This window comes from Cucumis melo, chromosome 9 (genome assembly GCF_025177605.1).
Source record: "Cucumis melo cultivar AY chromosome 9, USDA_Cmelo_AY_1.0, whole genome shotgun sequence".
NCBI classification, from domain to species: domain Eukaryota; kingdom Viridiplantae; phylum Streptophyta; class Magnoliopsida; order Cucurbitales; family Cucurbitaceae; genus Cucumis; species Cucumis melo.
The window spans coordinates 18251639-18268635 of record NC_066865.1 but is presented as its reverse complement, the minus strand read 5'-3'; the positions used below and the strand labels follow the sequence as shown (position 1 = coordinate 18268635).

The following is a 16997-nucleotide window of genomic DNA, read 5'->3' as shown; positions in this document are numbered from 1 at the left end:
TTAAATTGAAATTCATAATTTCAATTTTATTTGATTTTCTATTATATTAATTATTTTAATATTTTAATATTAATTCATCTAATTAATTAATAATAATAACATATAATTATATTTTATCAAAACCCGACCGACCCAACTGATCCCATTCGAATCTCTATTCAATTTTTTTTATATTTAAATCTTATTTAAATATCACTCGTTTCTCAAACAACTCATCAAGAACATCAAATATTATTAATGAAATTTATTCGAACTATCTGAATTTTTTTGATATATAAATCTTATTTGGATATAGCTCGTTTCCCAAAACTCGTTAATTATATAAAATATTATCAACGAAAATTAATTGAAATTATTCAAATTTTTTATCACTTTGTTCTAGTTTTATAAGCATAATGAGCTAGTAGAGAGACTTAGTGGACCTATAGATCATGGACTCTATCGATCCGAGAATAACTGGCTATGGACCAAGCTAATCAACATTCGTTAACTAACATGTCATTCCACTAAAGTCTTGCCATTGCACTCCCCTCATTAGAGATATATTCATGTCCACCTGATATAACCATGATCAGTAAGTTGACTCTTTCACAAGTTGTTTGTAATTCCAGCTGAGTCAATTTACCGTTTTACCCGTGAGAAAAGTTCAGCTATAAATCTTTAATGGAGTATGCACACAGTTAACGAATATTGATTAATGCAGTTAATGAGTTTAACCAATTAATCTCATATCATTGTAGCTTTTAATATGTAAGTTCATTTAAATTCTCTTTTTAGCTCGTAAAGGATAATGAGATTAATCTATATTGATTTTAATTTGAAATTTTCAAATTTATTTTAGAAATTAATATAATGTGTGGTGATACGTTATTATGAAGTTCATATTTTAATTGAACTTTATTATATACATTTAAATTTGGATATAGTTCAAGATTAATTTAAAAGAGAACGAAAAATTTGAATGGGTTCAAATATTAATTTAATGTAAATTAGATTCATATTAAAATTATATGTTAATATTCAACGCATATATGATATACATTAAAATCGTAAGTTAATTGAGAAATTTATATATGAATATGATTCATATTTGGATTAAATTAAATATAAGATATTTAATTTAACAATTAATCAATTGGAGAATTAATTAATAATTTAGTTTAATTCTATTTAATTAAATTAAATTTAGTTAAATTAATTAAATTAAAACTATAGGTTATTTGAGAGATATTTTATTTAAATATGTTTAAATAAAATATTAATTAAATATGATTTAATTAATTCATTTATTCATTTATTCGCTTGTTTCATTTTATTTCATTTAAATTAAATTAAATGAATAATGAAAGTAAATGAGATGACAACTCTCTTATGTGGGAGTTATTCAAAGAACGTGGGATATATGCTTTCCCATGTAACCCAATTTATCTCTCTAGTTAGGAGTGGGCATTTGAAGAGATTGTGCGTCTCTACGTATTCTCTGCAAAAGAAAGAAAAATTTCCTCTTCCTTCTGAATCCCATTCGTGGTGCCCACAAACCATCCACCTCATTCACTTATGAAGGTTTTCTAGTGGCGGTTGACTCGTAGAACACAAAGATTTCAACGAATGGAAGTCTTCTTCTCTCTATAGTTTAAATTATTTGCCAATTGTTTTGCTTGCCCCTAACTGTGATACAAAGGAGTTAAATTATGTCACTCAAATGAATTATAATCTATTTTAGTGATAGCATAAATTAAGGTATTACCAAAATTTCAAAATTCAAAATTCAAATGGTAAAACACAAGCTAAGATATATGGATACTTTAGAAAACATGAATAGATCAAGAGGAAAAAATTGAAAAAGTAAAAAGTGAGGCCATATAGCCAAGTGGAATTAAACCAAATTGGCTTTGTGAAGAAGAATATTTCACCTAAAGAAGAGGATAATTTTATTCTTTATATGATGGCTCAAATGGCTTTGTAAATATATATATATATAACACTATTTTAACTTCTTTTGTAAGATTCCTTTTTAGTAAAACCTAACCATTTTATGTTCTTTAAGAACTACACCTATTGCTCAGCGCATAAATTTGTCTTTACTAGACTGGAGTTTGAACAACTTCCCTTTTATTACGACTTGGATACAGAACCATCAATAATAATCATTTTCAAATTAATTTTTGAGAATTTTCCTTTTTCCTTTATACTTCACTATAAAGTTCGATCTGATTTTTAAGTTAGGTTTACGTATAGATTAAATTTTCATATCTCATGTAGATATTTTTATCGAAATTTTTACATTTTCATAAGTTTGACATTGACATAAAGGAGGTGAATCAATATTTTTATTATAGTTAATCAATAATAATTTTTAACAAAAAACCATGCAACGGCGTAGTTGTATCTTCAAAAGACGAGTTCTTGCTTACCGATAAAAATTACAATATCTTTATAAATAGTTTGTAAAACATCATAATATAATAAGTTTTAGAAACTACTATACATCTCCGTATCACTACCTTTCTATTTCTAGCTACTATATTAAAATGGACTTACTACATAGGAGATAATAAAAACTGTTAGATGTATTTAAACTAAATATAATTGGACAGGATTATTAGTAATAAAACGACTAAAACAAAATTACTATCTCATTTAAAAGTAATTAAAACTTCTAAAATTAATAATAAATATTAAAGTGGATGTAACATGTTATATTCATATGGTTTGCTCTCATAATAATTAAGTTTGTTTATACCTACATCTATGCTTCCCCTTTTGATGCACCTATTGGGCCCCTTTGGAGTCCAAACTAATTATCATCAGCTTATTGGGCCTTTTCTTTTTTCTTGTAGATTTATAGTTTTTTCTTTTTTTTTTTGGGAAATATATCATCATTATTTTATTATTATTATTATTATTATTATTATTATTATTATTTTGATAAATTTGTTGGAAAATTGAAATATACCTCTCTCTGTCTGTCATATATTATTGTGTTGTAAAAATATTCCTACAATATAACTAATTATTGTCTTAGTTTTTCACCCTTTCAACTCCTACAAGTTCCACTTTTTCTCTTCTTTTTTATTATAATTCTTCCTCAAGTGTTTTTTCAACTAAACAACTTCTTTTTTTTTTTTTTTCTCTTCTTTTTATTATAATTTTTACTTCAAGTGTTTTTTCAATTAAACAATTTATTTTTATTTAAACTCGTTTGATACGAAACAAATTAAAATACCAGTTGTCAAATATTTTAATTTTTTATATTAAAATAAAACTTTTTTAAATTGAAACTTCTTTAATGATATAATCTTCCCGAAGGCTATTATATATAATAAAAAGGGTTTAGAATATTTCAAAATCTATTTTTAATATATAGTTGTCCACTACTTTAAAATTTTTAATTTTTTTAAATGACTTACTTTGAAAGCAAAATCTAACATTAATCCACTATTCAAAAGGTATAATTGAGAATTTGGACACCAGAAATAGAAACAACTATCAAAATAGTAAAATATTAGATAAAAACAGAAAAATAGTAAATTCCAAAAATAATTTGATTTATAGTAAAACCGTTTGTTAGATAATCTTTTTGATTTTTTTTTTGCCCGAGTATATCTCTTTACAAAGGAAAATTCCTCGCATATAAGATATAGTCTATTTGTATATGTCAAAAAAACTAGGCAAAATACACAAAGCATGAATACAATATATTTGTAATTAAACATATTCACTTTTGTAAATCTTAACTAAATTAAAAAATATTCTCTTATTGCAAAAGATTGCACCAACATCCCTGAAGATATGATTTTAGTTTCAATTAATTCACAATTTTTTATATTTCATATTATTTATCAAAACTTTATTAAATAATACATATTACATATTTTTAATAGCATTTTGAATCTACATTTTATATCATCCCCTAAAATAGTCAATTTCAATTCAAATTTTACCTCGTATCCCTAAAATAATACCAAAGATAAATTCAACTATTTCGCATTTTTTATTCTTTAAATTATTTATAAAAAATAGACATAAATAATACATAATACATATTTGATATTTATTAACATTTTGAGTTTAGAAATATATATATCTTACCCTAAAATCAAATTTAATCCAAATTTTATATCTTAATTTTAAATCATTAGTTTGAATCCCTAAAATTATGCTCAATATACCAAACATAAATTTGAGTTAGATTAACATCCCTAAAATAATACAAGATAACAATGATGTATTATGTATTATTTGTGAAATTATGGTTAAATTAGTAGAATTTGGGGATGAAATGTTGTAAATTAAGTTTGTTATTTTGAATTCAAATTTTATACATTATCCCTAAAATGATGCTACAGATAACGATTTGATTGGATTATTCAAATGATAAAACTAACCATTCAAATTTATTAGTTTTAATTTGTTTTGATAATCTCCAAATTTATTTATTTATTAACAAAAATTAATAAATTCGATTTAATCCAAAATATCTCCTTCAAAATATTTTTATGGTTAGCAAATAAATATATTTCATTAACCTACCGCAAAATATTTGTTTGGAAAATACGAGGGAAGTATAAATTTGAATATATTTAATTTGTTCATTTTATTTAATTGTTTATTTTTTTTCTTAAGTTAACAAAATTGATTAAATCAGCCAAGTTTGATTTCGTTAATTTTCTGTAGAGTTACAGTGTACATACTACATGACAATATTATTCTTTCCATATTAGATCCACAATATTTGATAGAATATATAACATATGTTGCTGACACAATTATATTGTGATTTATACTTTTAAATAATATGATAAACTATTCGTTCTATATCATGATTACATATTCAAATAATAATTTTTATTCACTCATATAATCATATGCTTTTCAAATCCAAAAAACTTAACATTAAGATGGATTTGTTACAAAACCAATAATAAGAACGATTTTCTAATAGGGTCATTGAATCATAATAACAATTAATTAACTAAAGGAACTTTATAATAACCAATAGAATTAAGATTTCCCAAACATGATATATGCCGAGTATGAATGATGTTATAAACAACATATTTGGGACACACGCAAAAAGGTAAAAGATTTGGTCATCAAGATATAGTATCGTTCCCCTAAGTATAGGATAATTCATATATTCCAAATATAGTGTATTTGAATAGCTCCGAAAATGAGACAAGATATTGAAAATAGCACGAAGACAGTTTATTTTTACAAACAACATTTAAATTTGGTAAATCTTAACTAAATTTGCTATTTTGTTGCTAAACAAGATTTCAACATCCCCTCTTATAGTAATGGCAAATATATATATAAGATTTTCATTTTTGTTATATTTTAAACAATTTATTAAATAACGATAAATATTTTTAATAATAATTTGAATTTAAATTTTAGATCCTCCCTTAAAATAATGTTAAATATAAATATAAGATTATCAGTTTTTTATATCTTAAACAATTAATTAAATAATACATAATATCTATTTTTAATAACAATTTGAATTTAAATTTTAGGAATTAATTATGCCTCATTGACGTTTTTGCAATTATTTGAATTTTATTCTTTTAGGTTTTATTTGAGAAACGAAAAGAAAGAGATTGGAATATTCTTTTAGGTTTTATTTGAGAAACGAAAAGAAAGAGATTGGAAGAGAGGGGTAGCTGACACAAGAGACAAATATTAAAGGCAAACAAGAGAGGAGAAAAGTGCGACCAACGAAGAGGAAGATGTCAGAGTTTCGACGTAAGTGACGATAGACTTTTTTGAGTAGCGTTTGACAGTGTCCAACGTTGGTCGTGGGTTTGCGACGGGTTTCACGGTGAGTTTCGTCGTGGGTTTTCTGTTTTTCAGTTGCGGTTCTTCTTGACGTTTGTAATGGGTTGTTCGACACGTGAGCCTCCGGTCGAAGGAGCTGACAAGAAGAAAATCTTTTGATTTACGCTAAATGTATGAAGACTTTGAAAGGTTTGAAGGGGACGAAGTTGAAATCTAGCTTCAATCGTTTCTGATTGAACGTTTGAATACCGCGCACGATTTGAAAAAGATCATATGAAATGGTTGTATAAATTTTATGAAGCTTTGTTGGTGATATGTGTTAATTATGTCTTATTAATTTTATTTAATTATAGAGGATTTGAGGTTGATTAAACAATTTTTTTAAGATTCAAGTTTGTAACTTAGGTAGGGATATTTAAGACATTGTTCTAGCAATTCTCTTTTCAGATTTTTCTGTTTTACTATTTTATCAGTTTAAAAATAAATTTCTCATTTATACAAAGTGAATCTTCTATTTTATTATTGTTCTGGTCAACTTAAAAATCTTTGTTTGTATCATGTCACACTATAATTCAACGTATATATTTATTTTTGCAATAAATTAATTAGATAAATTTGCACATTTTCCTATTGAAATTCCTTTATTTTCTCGATGCAATATTTCTATCTTTCTAGATATATTCAACAATCATTCCTTTATAATTTCCAAGTTTCGATTTTAGATTGAACCGTCCATTTAAACTTCATGAAAGTCAACGTAATGTATGTATGTATATATATATATATATCAAACAGATAACCATGAAATTCCATCTTACAACTTGTGGGAAGATATACCCATTGTTACACACACACACACAATCTTTTGGCAAGAATTTGCTTGATACAATAATATAATTTTAACACAAAAGGTAATCCAATTCTCTCTCTTTTTTTTTTCAAATGCCAATGTACTGAGTACTCTATGGTTCTATCCATTGATGATTAAACCAACATATGGTTTAACAGCTGAACCAATCCACAACCTCCCTCTACTTTCTTCAACCTCACTCACCGACTCTAACGCTTGCCCCTCCCCTCCATCAACCATCCCCTTCACTTCCCCTCTCTCGTCCAACTTAACCGCCACTGGATCGGCCTGAATCCACGGGATCTTCACCTCCCCCTGCTGCAGTTTTGCTCCCCTCATGTACATCTCCTTCCACGTTTGAGTATCCAGCTTCCCTCTTGCAGTGTTCATGGCTATCCAAAAGTCACCGTTATCGGTTCTCTTTATGTTATCCGGAAATCGTTCAAGTTGCGCGAATATCTCCATCGTGTTAGCTTTGGGACCCTTTACATAATCAATTAAGGAAATAAAAATCACAATATTTTTTCTAAATTTAAGATGAGTTTTGATGATATAATAATTACCTTTAACCAAAACTTCAAGATCTGGAGAGTGCCGGTTTCAGCCATTAGAAGGAAGGAAGAATCGGCGTTCAAAGCCACGCCGTTGGGGAAAGCGAGGCCATTCCGCAATACGGTGACGTTTTGAGTACGTGGATCGTACTTCAATAGCCTCCCTGTCTTGTCTCCGTTCATTATCGACAGCAACCAAACCCTTTTCCCCCCAACCAAATTACACTTAGTTAATTAACCAAATTTGTTATCATTTTATTTTCTTAATCAAAATATTACAAAATAAACGAGAATTTATCATTAATAAAATTATATACAATTTTGAAATCCATAGTTAATAAAATTATATAAAATTTTATAAATATTTCAATCATTTTTTCTATTTTCCAACCAGTACTCTCCTATTAATTCACAGTATTTTGGATACTTTTCTTGAAAAATGTTAGACAAGAAAATTAAGTTTTAAAATCAAGGTAGGGTATAGTGATATTTAGCATTTAAAGATGATATCTCATATTAATGTTTTTTTAATGTCACATTAACTTTTATTCAAGTGTCAATGTCATTGAAATGATTGATAATTCAATTGAAATTGTGTTACACCTTAATGGAATTCAAGGTACATATTCAAAAATGGATTAAAATTTTAATGGTCAAATGAAAATTCATTTTTAATATTGTAAGTTGTAACACATGAATTAAAGTAGTTATCTAGTTGTTATTGGGTCCCTTTGTATACTTCTAAATAATATCAAGACTTAAACTAATTTCTATTGGTACTTTATAGAACTATTAAATTGTAATTTTTGGATTTTGGTTCATAGTTTTTCCAAAAATTATAAACGTAGAATACTTTTCTTAATTTGTTAAAGTTCAAGTAACATGCATACACACCACTTTATTGGCTAAACACTATATTTTCTTTTTACTTATATCATATGCTATTATATAGAATAACAAGCATAGTCTTAATGGCATATTTATGATAAGGATTTGATCAAACTTCAAAATTGTCTACCTATATTATAGTATTTTCATATCGAAATTTTTAAAAACTTTACATCATTATACTCTTTTGGTGGGGTTAAAATATAAGGGACAATAATCCTTGTTTACTTAACAAAAATAAAATAATTTACTTTTTAATTAAGTAAAAGAAAATTAAACCATCAAAGTTTTATTGAGTAAATGGCAGTCCGACCAAGTATTTTTCATAAATAAATACACCTAAAAGCTAAACCCTATTTTTCTTTGTATCCATCCACATTTTGTGGAGTGCTTTTTTGGTTTGGGAAAATGTCAAACTTCATTTATTAAATGGCATTTAATATACTATTTCTTTAGTTTGTACTCTTTTAAAAAAATAGTATTTCTTTATTTAGAAAAAGGTTACAACTTCGAAAGAAAACAACAAACTAGAGATATAATATTTATTGCAATATTAACGATTGGTATTTCCATGAAAAGAAAAAACAAAAGGAAAAATCAAGGCCTACTCATACATATATAGTTGACTAAAACAAAAATATTTGTACAGTTTATAGATCAAGATGAAGTATAACACATTTTTTGGAACCAAAATTATTTTTATGATATTTCTTTCTTTTCCCTCTTTTTTCTTCTCTTTATCTATCTCTTTCTTCTAACCTTCTTTCTTTATGGCTGTCATTGCCACTGTTTGTTGTTCATGGCCATCAATTCGATTACCATCATATCCCACCACTATTTTCTTTTCTCTTCTTTCTTTTTTTCTTTCTTTCTCGCTCCAGTAGAGGAGAAAATAAGGAAAAAGAGAGAGAAAATGAATGAGTGAGAAGAAAAGAAGTAATGCGGAGGATAATGGCTAGTGACAGTGGTAACCATGAAAGAAAAACGTTGGAAGGAGGGAGAGAGAAGGAAAGAAGGCAAAGTAAAATATTTATAAACATACCAAAACATCATACCATCAAGATAAATAGTAATTAAGTCGGCCAAGTAAAAACTAAAATTATGAGACATAGATTAGATCAGATTACCTTCTTTGAAAGAGGATGCTACTATCGGTGAAATAAACGACGCCATTTTGAGGGTCAATATCGAGAGCATTAGTGAAGCGGAGTGGAACGCCTTGAGCGGAAGTGGCAAGCTGGCGAGCCAAGCCACCCTTAGGTCCTACAGCCAGAAGCCCAAAATAAGCATCAGCAATGTAAAGGTCACAAGTTGTAGGGTGAAATTTGATCCCTAATGGCCTTCCACATGCTGCCTCACTCTGGGGCTGCCCATCACATTCTTTCCCTTCCCTTTGAAAACAACAAAACAAAAAACACTCCATCATTCTCTACCTTCTAACATCCTTTTCATCTTTAAAGATTTTTGTTTCTCAATTTAATTTCTTCTTCTATGATTCCTTTGAAGAATATCAGTCGTGACACATATTGTATCCTGCATGTCATTGTTTTTGTTTTCGTATTTAATTTCCTTTCAACTTAAGTTTTTGGGTTAATTAGTAATTTGACGCAGTATCGAAGCATCAACTAGTGTAATGTTATTTCTATTGAGAAATTAAGGGACCTCACCAATATTAATAAGATTCGATGAACTAATATTTCTCTTATTGCCAAATTGGTCTTGAAATGGAATATAATTTATATTGTCAAATAGAGATGGTTGTAAATATAGTAATCAAACCCAAATTAGTATTTCTATATAATTTTAAATAAAATATAGTAAAATTTAGATACAACTCTTAGAATCTATCAATGAGAGGTCATATTGCTAATAAAAATCTATCAATGTAACGATATAGTGATCACTTATAATAATTTATCTATTATACATAGTCAAGATCATTAATAGATTTTTCTATATTCGTAACTCTTTAAAAATTTAGTTATTCACTTAATTATTACTTTAAAATGTTACTAGTTGCACGTTAAAATCAAGGAAGTCAAAATGTTAATAGAAATAGTAAGGTTACACTGATGATTGGTTTTAAAAGTCATTTCAAACCCTATAATGCCATTTTTTTTTCCGATGGGTCTTAATTCCACAAACGTTCAAACTTACAAGTTTGATTAAATGCTTTTAGTTCCATCGAAGATTTAACCATTTTTATCTTTTATTTTCAATTAAAATTCTATATTGTAATTTGAATTTTTTGAGTTTGATCCTTTATTTGAAGGAAAATTGCATTAGATGACAAAAAATTTAAAAGAAACAGTACCTCCTTTTTTTGCATATTGCAAATATGACAAATAATTATATATATTAGACAGTTATCAAAGGACTATCCACTTTAAAATTTACTACTTTACAATTTAGAAAATGTAGTGATATGAATCCTATTACCACACTTTTATTTGCTATTTTTAGGGAGGTGTTTAATTATAATTTACATGAGAACTCACAAAATATTTTGCTTTCTATTTTTGGTTTAACCAAATCTCGTAGAAACCAATTACTGAAACTTTGTGAGAAGGGATTGAAATTTGTAAAATAATAAGACATATATATTGGGTGTCCCTAATTATTTAAAATTGGAAGGTGTTTGTATTTACAAGAAGTCAGAAAAAGTTGTAATGGGAAAGCTTTTTCCTCTTTATTCACAAACTTCTGGCCTCTGTTCTGATATGATATACCAACCAATTAATATAGATAGGGGTAAATAAGGAAAATGTCAATATTAAATAATGGTGTTTTCTTGTCTTTCCTTTCTCTCTTTTTTTTCTTTTTTTCTTTTTCCAAAACTAAATTATGAATTGTTGATGTCCATGAAAAATAAAAAATGTTCAGATATCAAAATTATATATTGGCTAGATATTGATGTAAAAATTCTCTGAAAGATTATTAAAGTAAATGAAATATAAAATTTTTAAATTCACTAATGAGAATGTGATGAATTTTACTATAATATGTTTTAATATTTTACTATTTTTTTTAAAATGCTCCAAATAAATATATATTTAAATTAATAAATAAAAATTTTATCGTTTGTAAAAAAATTAAAATGTTTATTATATTTATGTAAATATAATTTTATAACATAATTTTTTTTAATATTTTTAAATATAACTAAAATATTTATAAAATATAATAAAATTTTAGATTTTATCCATAATTGACACTAATACAACATTGAAAATCTATTTTTGCCATATTTTGTAAATATTTTTAACCGTTTTTCTATTTACAATAATTTTATTTTTATGTTTTAGGATATCGTTTTTCGTTCATCCATACCTACCGATATTTTATTTGGTTGAATTAACTATTTCAAAAAATATACTCTTAAATAAAAATAAATCAAATAATTATCCGATGGTATGTTAGTCGTTTTCATTTTTTAGTTCAACGTAGAATACGTAGTTCAAATTCCGTGACATCAAAGATTAACGACACACATTTTATTATAATTTCTTATCCAAAGAATGATCATTAAAAGAAAAAAAAAGTACTTTTAAAATTTTTTCACTTGTTTAATTAAATAATACATCGTACTTTCAGAAGTTGAAATAATGTCATTAAACTTTCATAAACCTTTTAAAAATATCATTAGAGTAAAAATTCTTCAAAAAACGAAAATTAACATATCATGAGTTGGTGTAGTATACGATAAAAAACGAAAAAAAAAAAACTTCAAATTAACTGCATCGTTTTCGTTAGGTTGGGTCACACAGCTTGAGACCTAAAAATTCTAAAACGAATTTAAAACTCCAAAGATAGTTTTGAAATGTTCATAAAAGTGGAAGGTGAATCGGTTTTGGAATTATTTGTTATAATTTAGTAAAAAAAGAAAAGAAAAAGAAAAAGAAAAAGAAAAAGAAAAAGAAAAAGAAAAAGAAAAAGGTGATGTATATTATGATATATACCTGTTGGGTGAGGTAAGAGCAAATTGAGTCCAACCCAAGTCAGGACCTTTCCACTTGAGGATTCTGCCGTCGGAGACACTGGCGTAGGGCCCTTCTCCACGGCAGTCAAAGGCTATACTTTCCGGCCCGAATACACCACCGGGAAGCTCCACGGCTTCAACTGCACCTTCCACCACCCCCACCATACACAGAACCGCTACCGCACCCAACAATGAACAAACTCCCACACACTTCTTCATTCCTTTTACCATACTAAATGCTCTCTCATTCCCTCTCTCACCTACTTTCCTTCTCATCATCTCTCTCTATATATAATCTGTATTTGTATTTTTACACTTTCTTTCCGGCCTTGTCTTCTTTTGAAAATATTGTGCTTTATTATATTTATCTTTATATCATCGTATAATACTTATATAAATGTCATATATTGAAAAATATATATTTTTCTTATTACTACGACGTATAAAGTAGAAATGTAACATTCTAATGGAAAGAAAGCATCGAAATTGAAAACACAACAATTAATGCATAGAAACAATCCAAACCAAAATTAAAATCAGGGAGTATAAAATTATATTTTTAATTACCAAGCACTCATTTGCACTTTTTTCTTATTTTCAAACTGGATAAAACATAATTACTAAAGTTACCATACTCAAGCTTAACATGTCAAAATATTTCAAATTCATAATTTTTTTTAGTGTGGAATGATTATACTTTTCATTTTTCATATTTGTTTAAGTACAAAAGTATCAAAAGAATTTCTTCAAAAAATATTTATGTTACATATTTTGACTGGCTTATTTTATTAAAGATAAAATTGGAGTATCAATTCCCCATTGTTAATATTTATTAATAAAGATAAGCAGTTTGTTTTGGTTATTAGTTGGTTAATAATTATTAATAAATATATAGTTAATATTTATTAATAAATAAAAGAAGTTGGCTTTGGTTGTTTTGTTGGTCTTAACCTAAAATTATAACAACTTATGGGCTTTGTGTGCAGTGTGGTATATTTATATTTACGTAGAAGATAGAAGTGAGTGTTATCGTACAACAAATTATGTATTGAGAAAATCTTTTACGAAGTACACAGTTTGTGTTGTGTGTGGTGTTGAACACTCTCTTACTATCATTGTGAATTTTTTGTTTGAGGAGATCCGTGCAAGTTAAGGGGAGCTTAGACATTGAGACACAAGGGTGAAGCATAAAGCAATTGATTTAGGAGAGCCTAAATCAAATTCCTTATTCACACGTCAAGTGGTTTAGGGAGAACCTTAAACATTTATCTTGCAAAAATCATATAGTTCAAAGTAGTTGACTCTTGATAAGTTATGTACTTGCGATCCTATTCAATTTTTATAAATAATCTTTTCAATTGGACTAAAGGTCCCTTAGATGTAGGTGTGGTTACATGGGTTACCAACATGCTGGTGTTCTATTCTGTCTTTTCGTACTACGTTATTCATGTTGTTACTTTAGTTATTAACTTGAGTATTAACTTAAGCCGTCAAGTAATTATCCGTTACTTATTAATTTTTTAATTTATTTTTTCTTTTGAGATCAATAATACGAAGTTTTAGTTTAGATTATTGCACCCAAGTAGTATTCCATGGAATAGAATTATTTGTGTGTAAGTTCAAACATTTGACTTTTACTTATTTGAAAACATGGATAAACTTATACTTGGGTTAGAAAAAGATGGTAAAATTTAATGGTAAAGATAACATTTGTAGTAATTGAATACTATTTACTGCTGCCATCTTTTTCTAATGAAAAAAAGAATAGTCATGTTGAAGGTGTCATACAGTGAATCATCGATGTTAATGCACTCGATATCAATTAAGCTAAAACTTTTGGTGGTTATTAATTTGTTTATTTAGTTTTACTATGCTTCAATTAAATTGAAAAAATAGAAAATATATAGGCTACACTCCACCTAACAGATACTCACACGTACCATATACTATATCGATAGTCAAGTTCTTATACTAGCAAACTTAGCTTTTATTAATTGGGGAACATATTTATTATTATTGCTTTCAACAAGTTGGCAAGTTGCAAAAATTTCATGTTTTCAATATCTATTTAAAGTTTTTTTTTCCCCTTAAAATGGTATAATTTGTATTTGTTTAATTAATTATAATGAGAATAATGCATATTTGTTTAGCTATGTTGAAGTATTCAGTCAAATAATTATATCCTAAAAATTGAATAAATTATTTTATTAAGAAATTATATGGAGATAACTTTGTTAAACTAATTGCAGTGAGATTAGATTTAATAAAATTTGTACTCTAGAATATTAAAATACAAATATAGCCCTAAACTATATAATATGTATAATTATTAGATTGCAAAATTTCAAATAAATTATGTGGGGATATTGAAATTAATTAAGGCTTAGAAAGTCATCGGTCAAGAAGTTTCTTTTATATAACTTAATAGATAAAACCATCAACCACATTCTAATTAACTATAAATATAAACTAATTAGTCAAATCTTACAAAACTCTCTCATTTCATATACGTTGGACTAAAAAATAATAATGATAAATAAAAATGAACATAATAATAAAAAATGAAATTATAAAAGATGGCAATTTGACCAACCGTTTACAAAATATAGCAAAATTTTAGATATTATTAATAACAATATTATAGATAGTGATAAAAGTTTATCAATTTCTATCATAGATCTAATAGAAAATATTGTCATATTTTGTAAATATTTTAGTTTATTTTACTATATTTGAAAATGTCCATAATAAAAAATAGGAGAGTTAACGAGTTGGGTAACCAAACCCATATTTTCGGGTTGATTGGGTTGACAACTTGAATAACCTGAATTAAGTGTTTCCAACCCAATTCAACTCGTAAAATATAGGTTAAGTTATCGGGTTGTATTTTCTTTTTTTTTGCTAAATTCTAATGTTTGTAAAGTTCAAAATTGTTATTGTACATTCAAAGTTTCAAACACATATATATATTCAGGTTGGGTTGGGTTGACCTGAATTTTTCAACTCTCAAACTCGAAAAAAATCAAGATTTTAAACTCAACCCAATCCACATTTAAAACTAATCCAACTCTTATATATGGGTTGGATAGCCCAGTTGTTTGGTTATTCTTATAATCCTAATAAAAATAATACTTTAACAACATGAGCTATGTACACTAGTATCATATTCTCATTTTGTTTTTATACATATTTATAAACTCTCTACAAATTAAAATTTAAAAATATGCCAATAAGGCAAACATAGATAGAGAATATGTGTAGTTAAAAACATTCACTTTGAAACAAATAAAAAGTCGTTGTTGGCTTTTATTTGTTATTATATAACTATTTGTCAACTGCCACACCTTTATATAAATAAACAAATGTTATATTTATGCTAAGGTTGTAGAATTGAGAGAAATTTCTAATTATAACAAATATTCCATATGAGTTTCATCATGCAAGAGAATGTTGTGTTCTTAATTTATGTATAGATATAGAATTCAATACCTTTTTCCATTTACAACAATTGTGGAAATAACAAATCAGAATCTTCACTATAAAATATTGTCTTACTTTTGTTATTTTTAAAGTAAAAAACTAGACGATGGAAGTTTTAATAGATTAATCTAACATGGTTTATATATATATATATATATATATATTTCCTAACTTTACATACGATGCTAAATAAATGTCGTTGAATCTTTTAATAAAACACTCTCTTAACATTAATACTTATTATGGCATAACCATTAATTAATTAATATGTTCAACCTAAGATAACCCTGCGACTTCTAAAACAAATATAAAAACTTCAAAAAGCTTCCCAAAAAAAAAAAAAAATACAATATTCTAAATAAATGAATTAGACATATGGTGTTAGTAACAAAATTTAATCTTTAAAAACAATTGTTTTGTGCATATAGATATTTTTAGAAAAAAAGAGTAGGTCAGAATTCACTATTGAAATGCTTAGAAAATAAATTGGAATTAGTACTAAATTTAAATTACAATATAATAGAAATAAGATTTAATGTAATAATTATGGTGATTAATGAGAAGAAAATGATGAGAAATGAAAATAAAAGTTGTGAGGTTGATAAGACAAAAATTTGAATGTGTGAGAGAGAGATATTAATATGGCCATCTGTATTCTGAGGAAATTGAAGATATGTCATTAAAGAACGTTATTTGAAATTATTGGTCTCCACATACCTACTCTCTCCCCCACCTGTTTCATTCATTTTTATTCCCATTCAACATCATCTAACTGCACATCTAAATATATATCTCACAAAATACTTAATTATATATATTCCAACAAATTCATTTATATATATATATGTGTGTAATTCATATGAGTTCAACATTAGCGATGAGCGTAAGTAGTCAAATCGCAAGCATAGTTTCATTGAAATATGTTAGTGATTAATTAAGAGATCTATGATTCAATTCTCCTTACTTCATTTGTACTAGTTCAAATTTATAATCCCTACCCAAACATTTTGAGAAAATATTAGAAGATTAGATGTCCTACATTGAAAATGTTTTAAGAAAAAGATATGGTTGACCCAAATTAAATGAAATACATCGAGTATATGGACTTGGTAGAGTTTCAATACTTTTACCAATGTGTACTTTACTTCACATAATGTCTTTCAACTAACAAGTTTTTTTTTTGTTTTTTTGTAAAATGGGGGTAGGAGAGAGGTGATTATGTAGGATTATAGTAATATTTCACATACTAAAATGTTTGTATGGTCAATGATTTTTTCACCATTGTTTTGGAGTAGAAATTTATTTTTTTTTTTATTTTAAAATTATCTTTCTTTTAAGTTAATGGGTGAAAGTTAAGTTTATCTATATATATCATCTAACACTTAATAAATTTGAACACATGATCGCATTTGCATGCTTTGATGTCATATTAAATAATATAGATCAGAAAATATAATATAATATCTAA

General features: G+C 26.5%; 1 protein-coding gene across 1 annotated transcript; it reads right to left on the bottom strand.

Moving 5' to 3' along the window:
* Positions 1–6533: 6533 nt before the first annotated feature.
* On the bottom strand, positions 6534–12399 carry LOC103503543 (protein STRICTOSIDINE SYNTHASE-LIKE 10-like). Its single transcript, XM_008467755.3, has 4 exons — positions 12030–12399; positions 9198–9461; positions 7195–7384; positions 6534–7114 (listed from the first exon to the last, which is right to left on the bottom strand). Exons 1-4 carry the CDS (start codon positions 12326–12328, stop codon positions 6752–6754), a joined length of 1116 nt encoding a protein of 371 aa, XP_008465977.1. The 5' UTR covers positions 12329–12399; the 3' UTR covers positions 6534–6751.
* Between the last annotated feature and the right edge of the window lie 4598 nt (positions 12400–16997).

What these genes read in the sequence shown, in the direction of transcription:
- LOC103503543 (XM_008467755.3), bottom strand. Translation starts at nt 12,328, where the DNA reads ATGATGAGAAGGAAAGTAGGTGAGAGAGGGAATGAGAGAGCATTTAGT. An exon ending in GCTCTTACCTCACCCAACAG is followed by an intron (nt 9,462 to 12,029) that starts GTATATATCATA and finishes TTGTTTTCAAAG; the next exon opens with GGAAGGGAAAGAATGTGATG. An exon ending in TCTTGAAGTTTTGGTTAAAG is followed by an intron (nt 7,115 to 7,194) that starts GTAATTATTATA and finishes GATTATGTAAAG; the next exon opens with GGTCCCAAAGCTAACACGAT.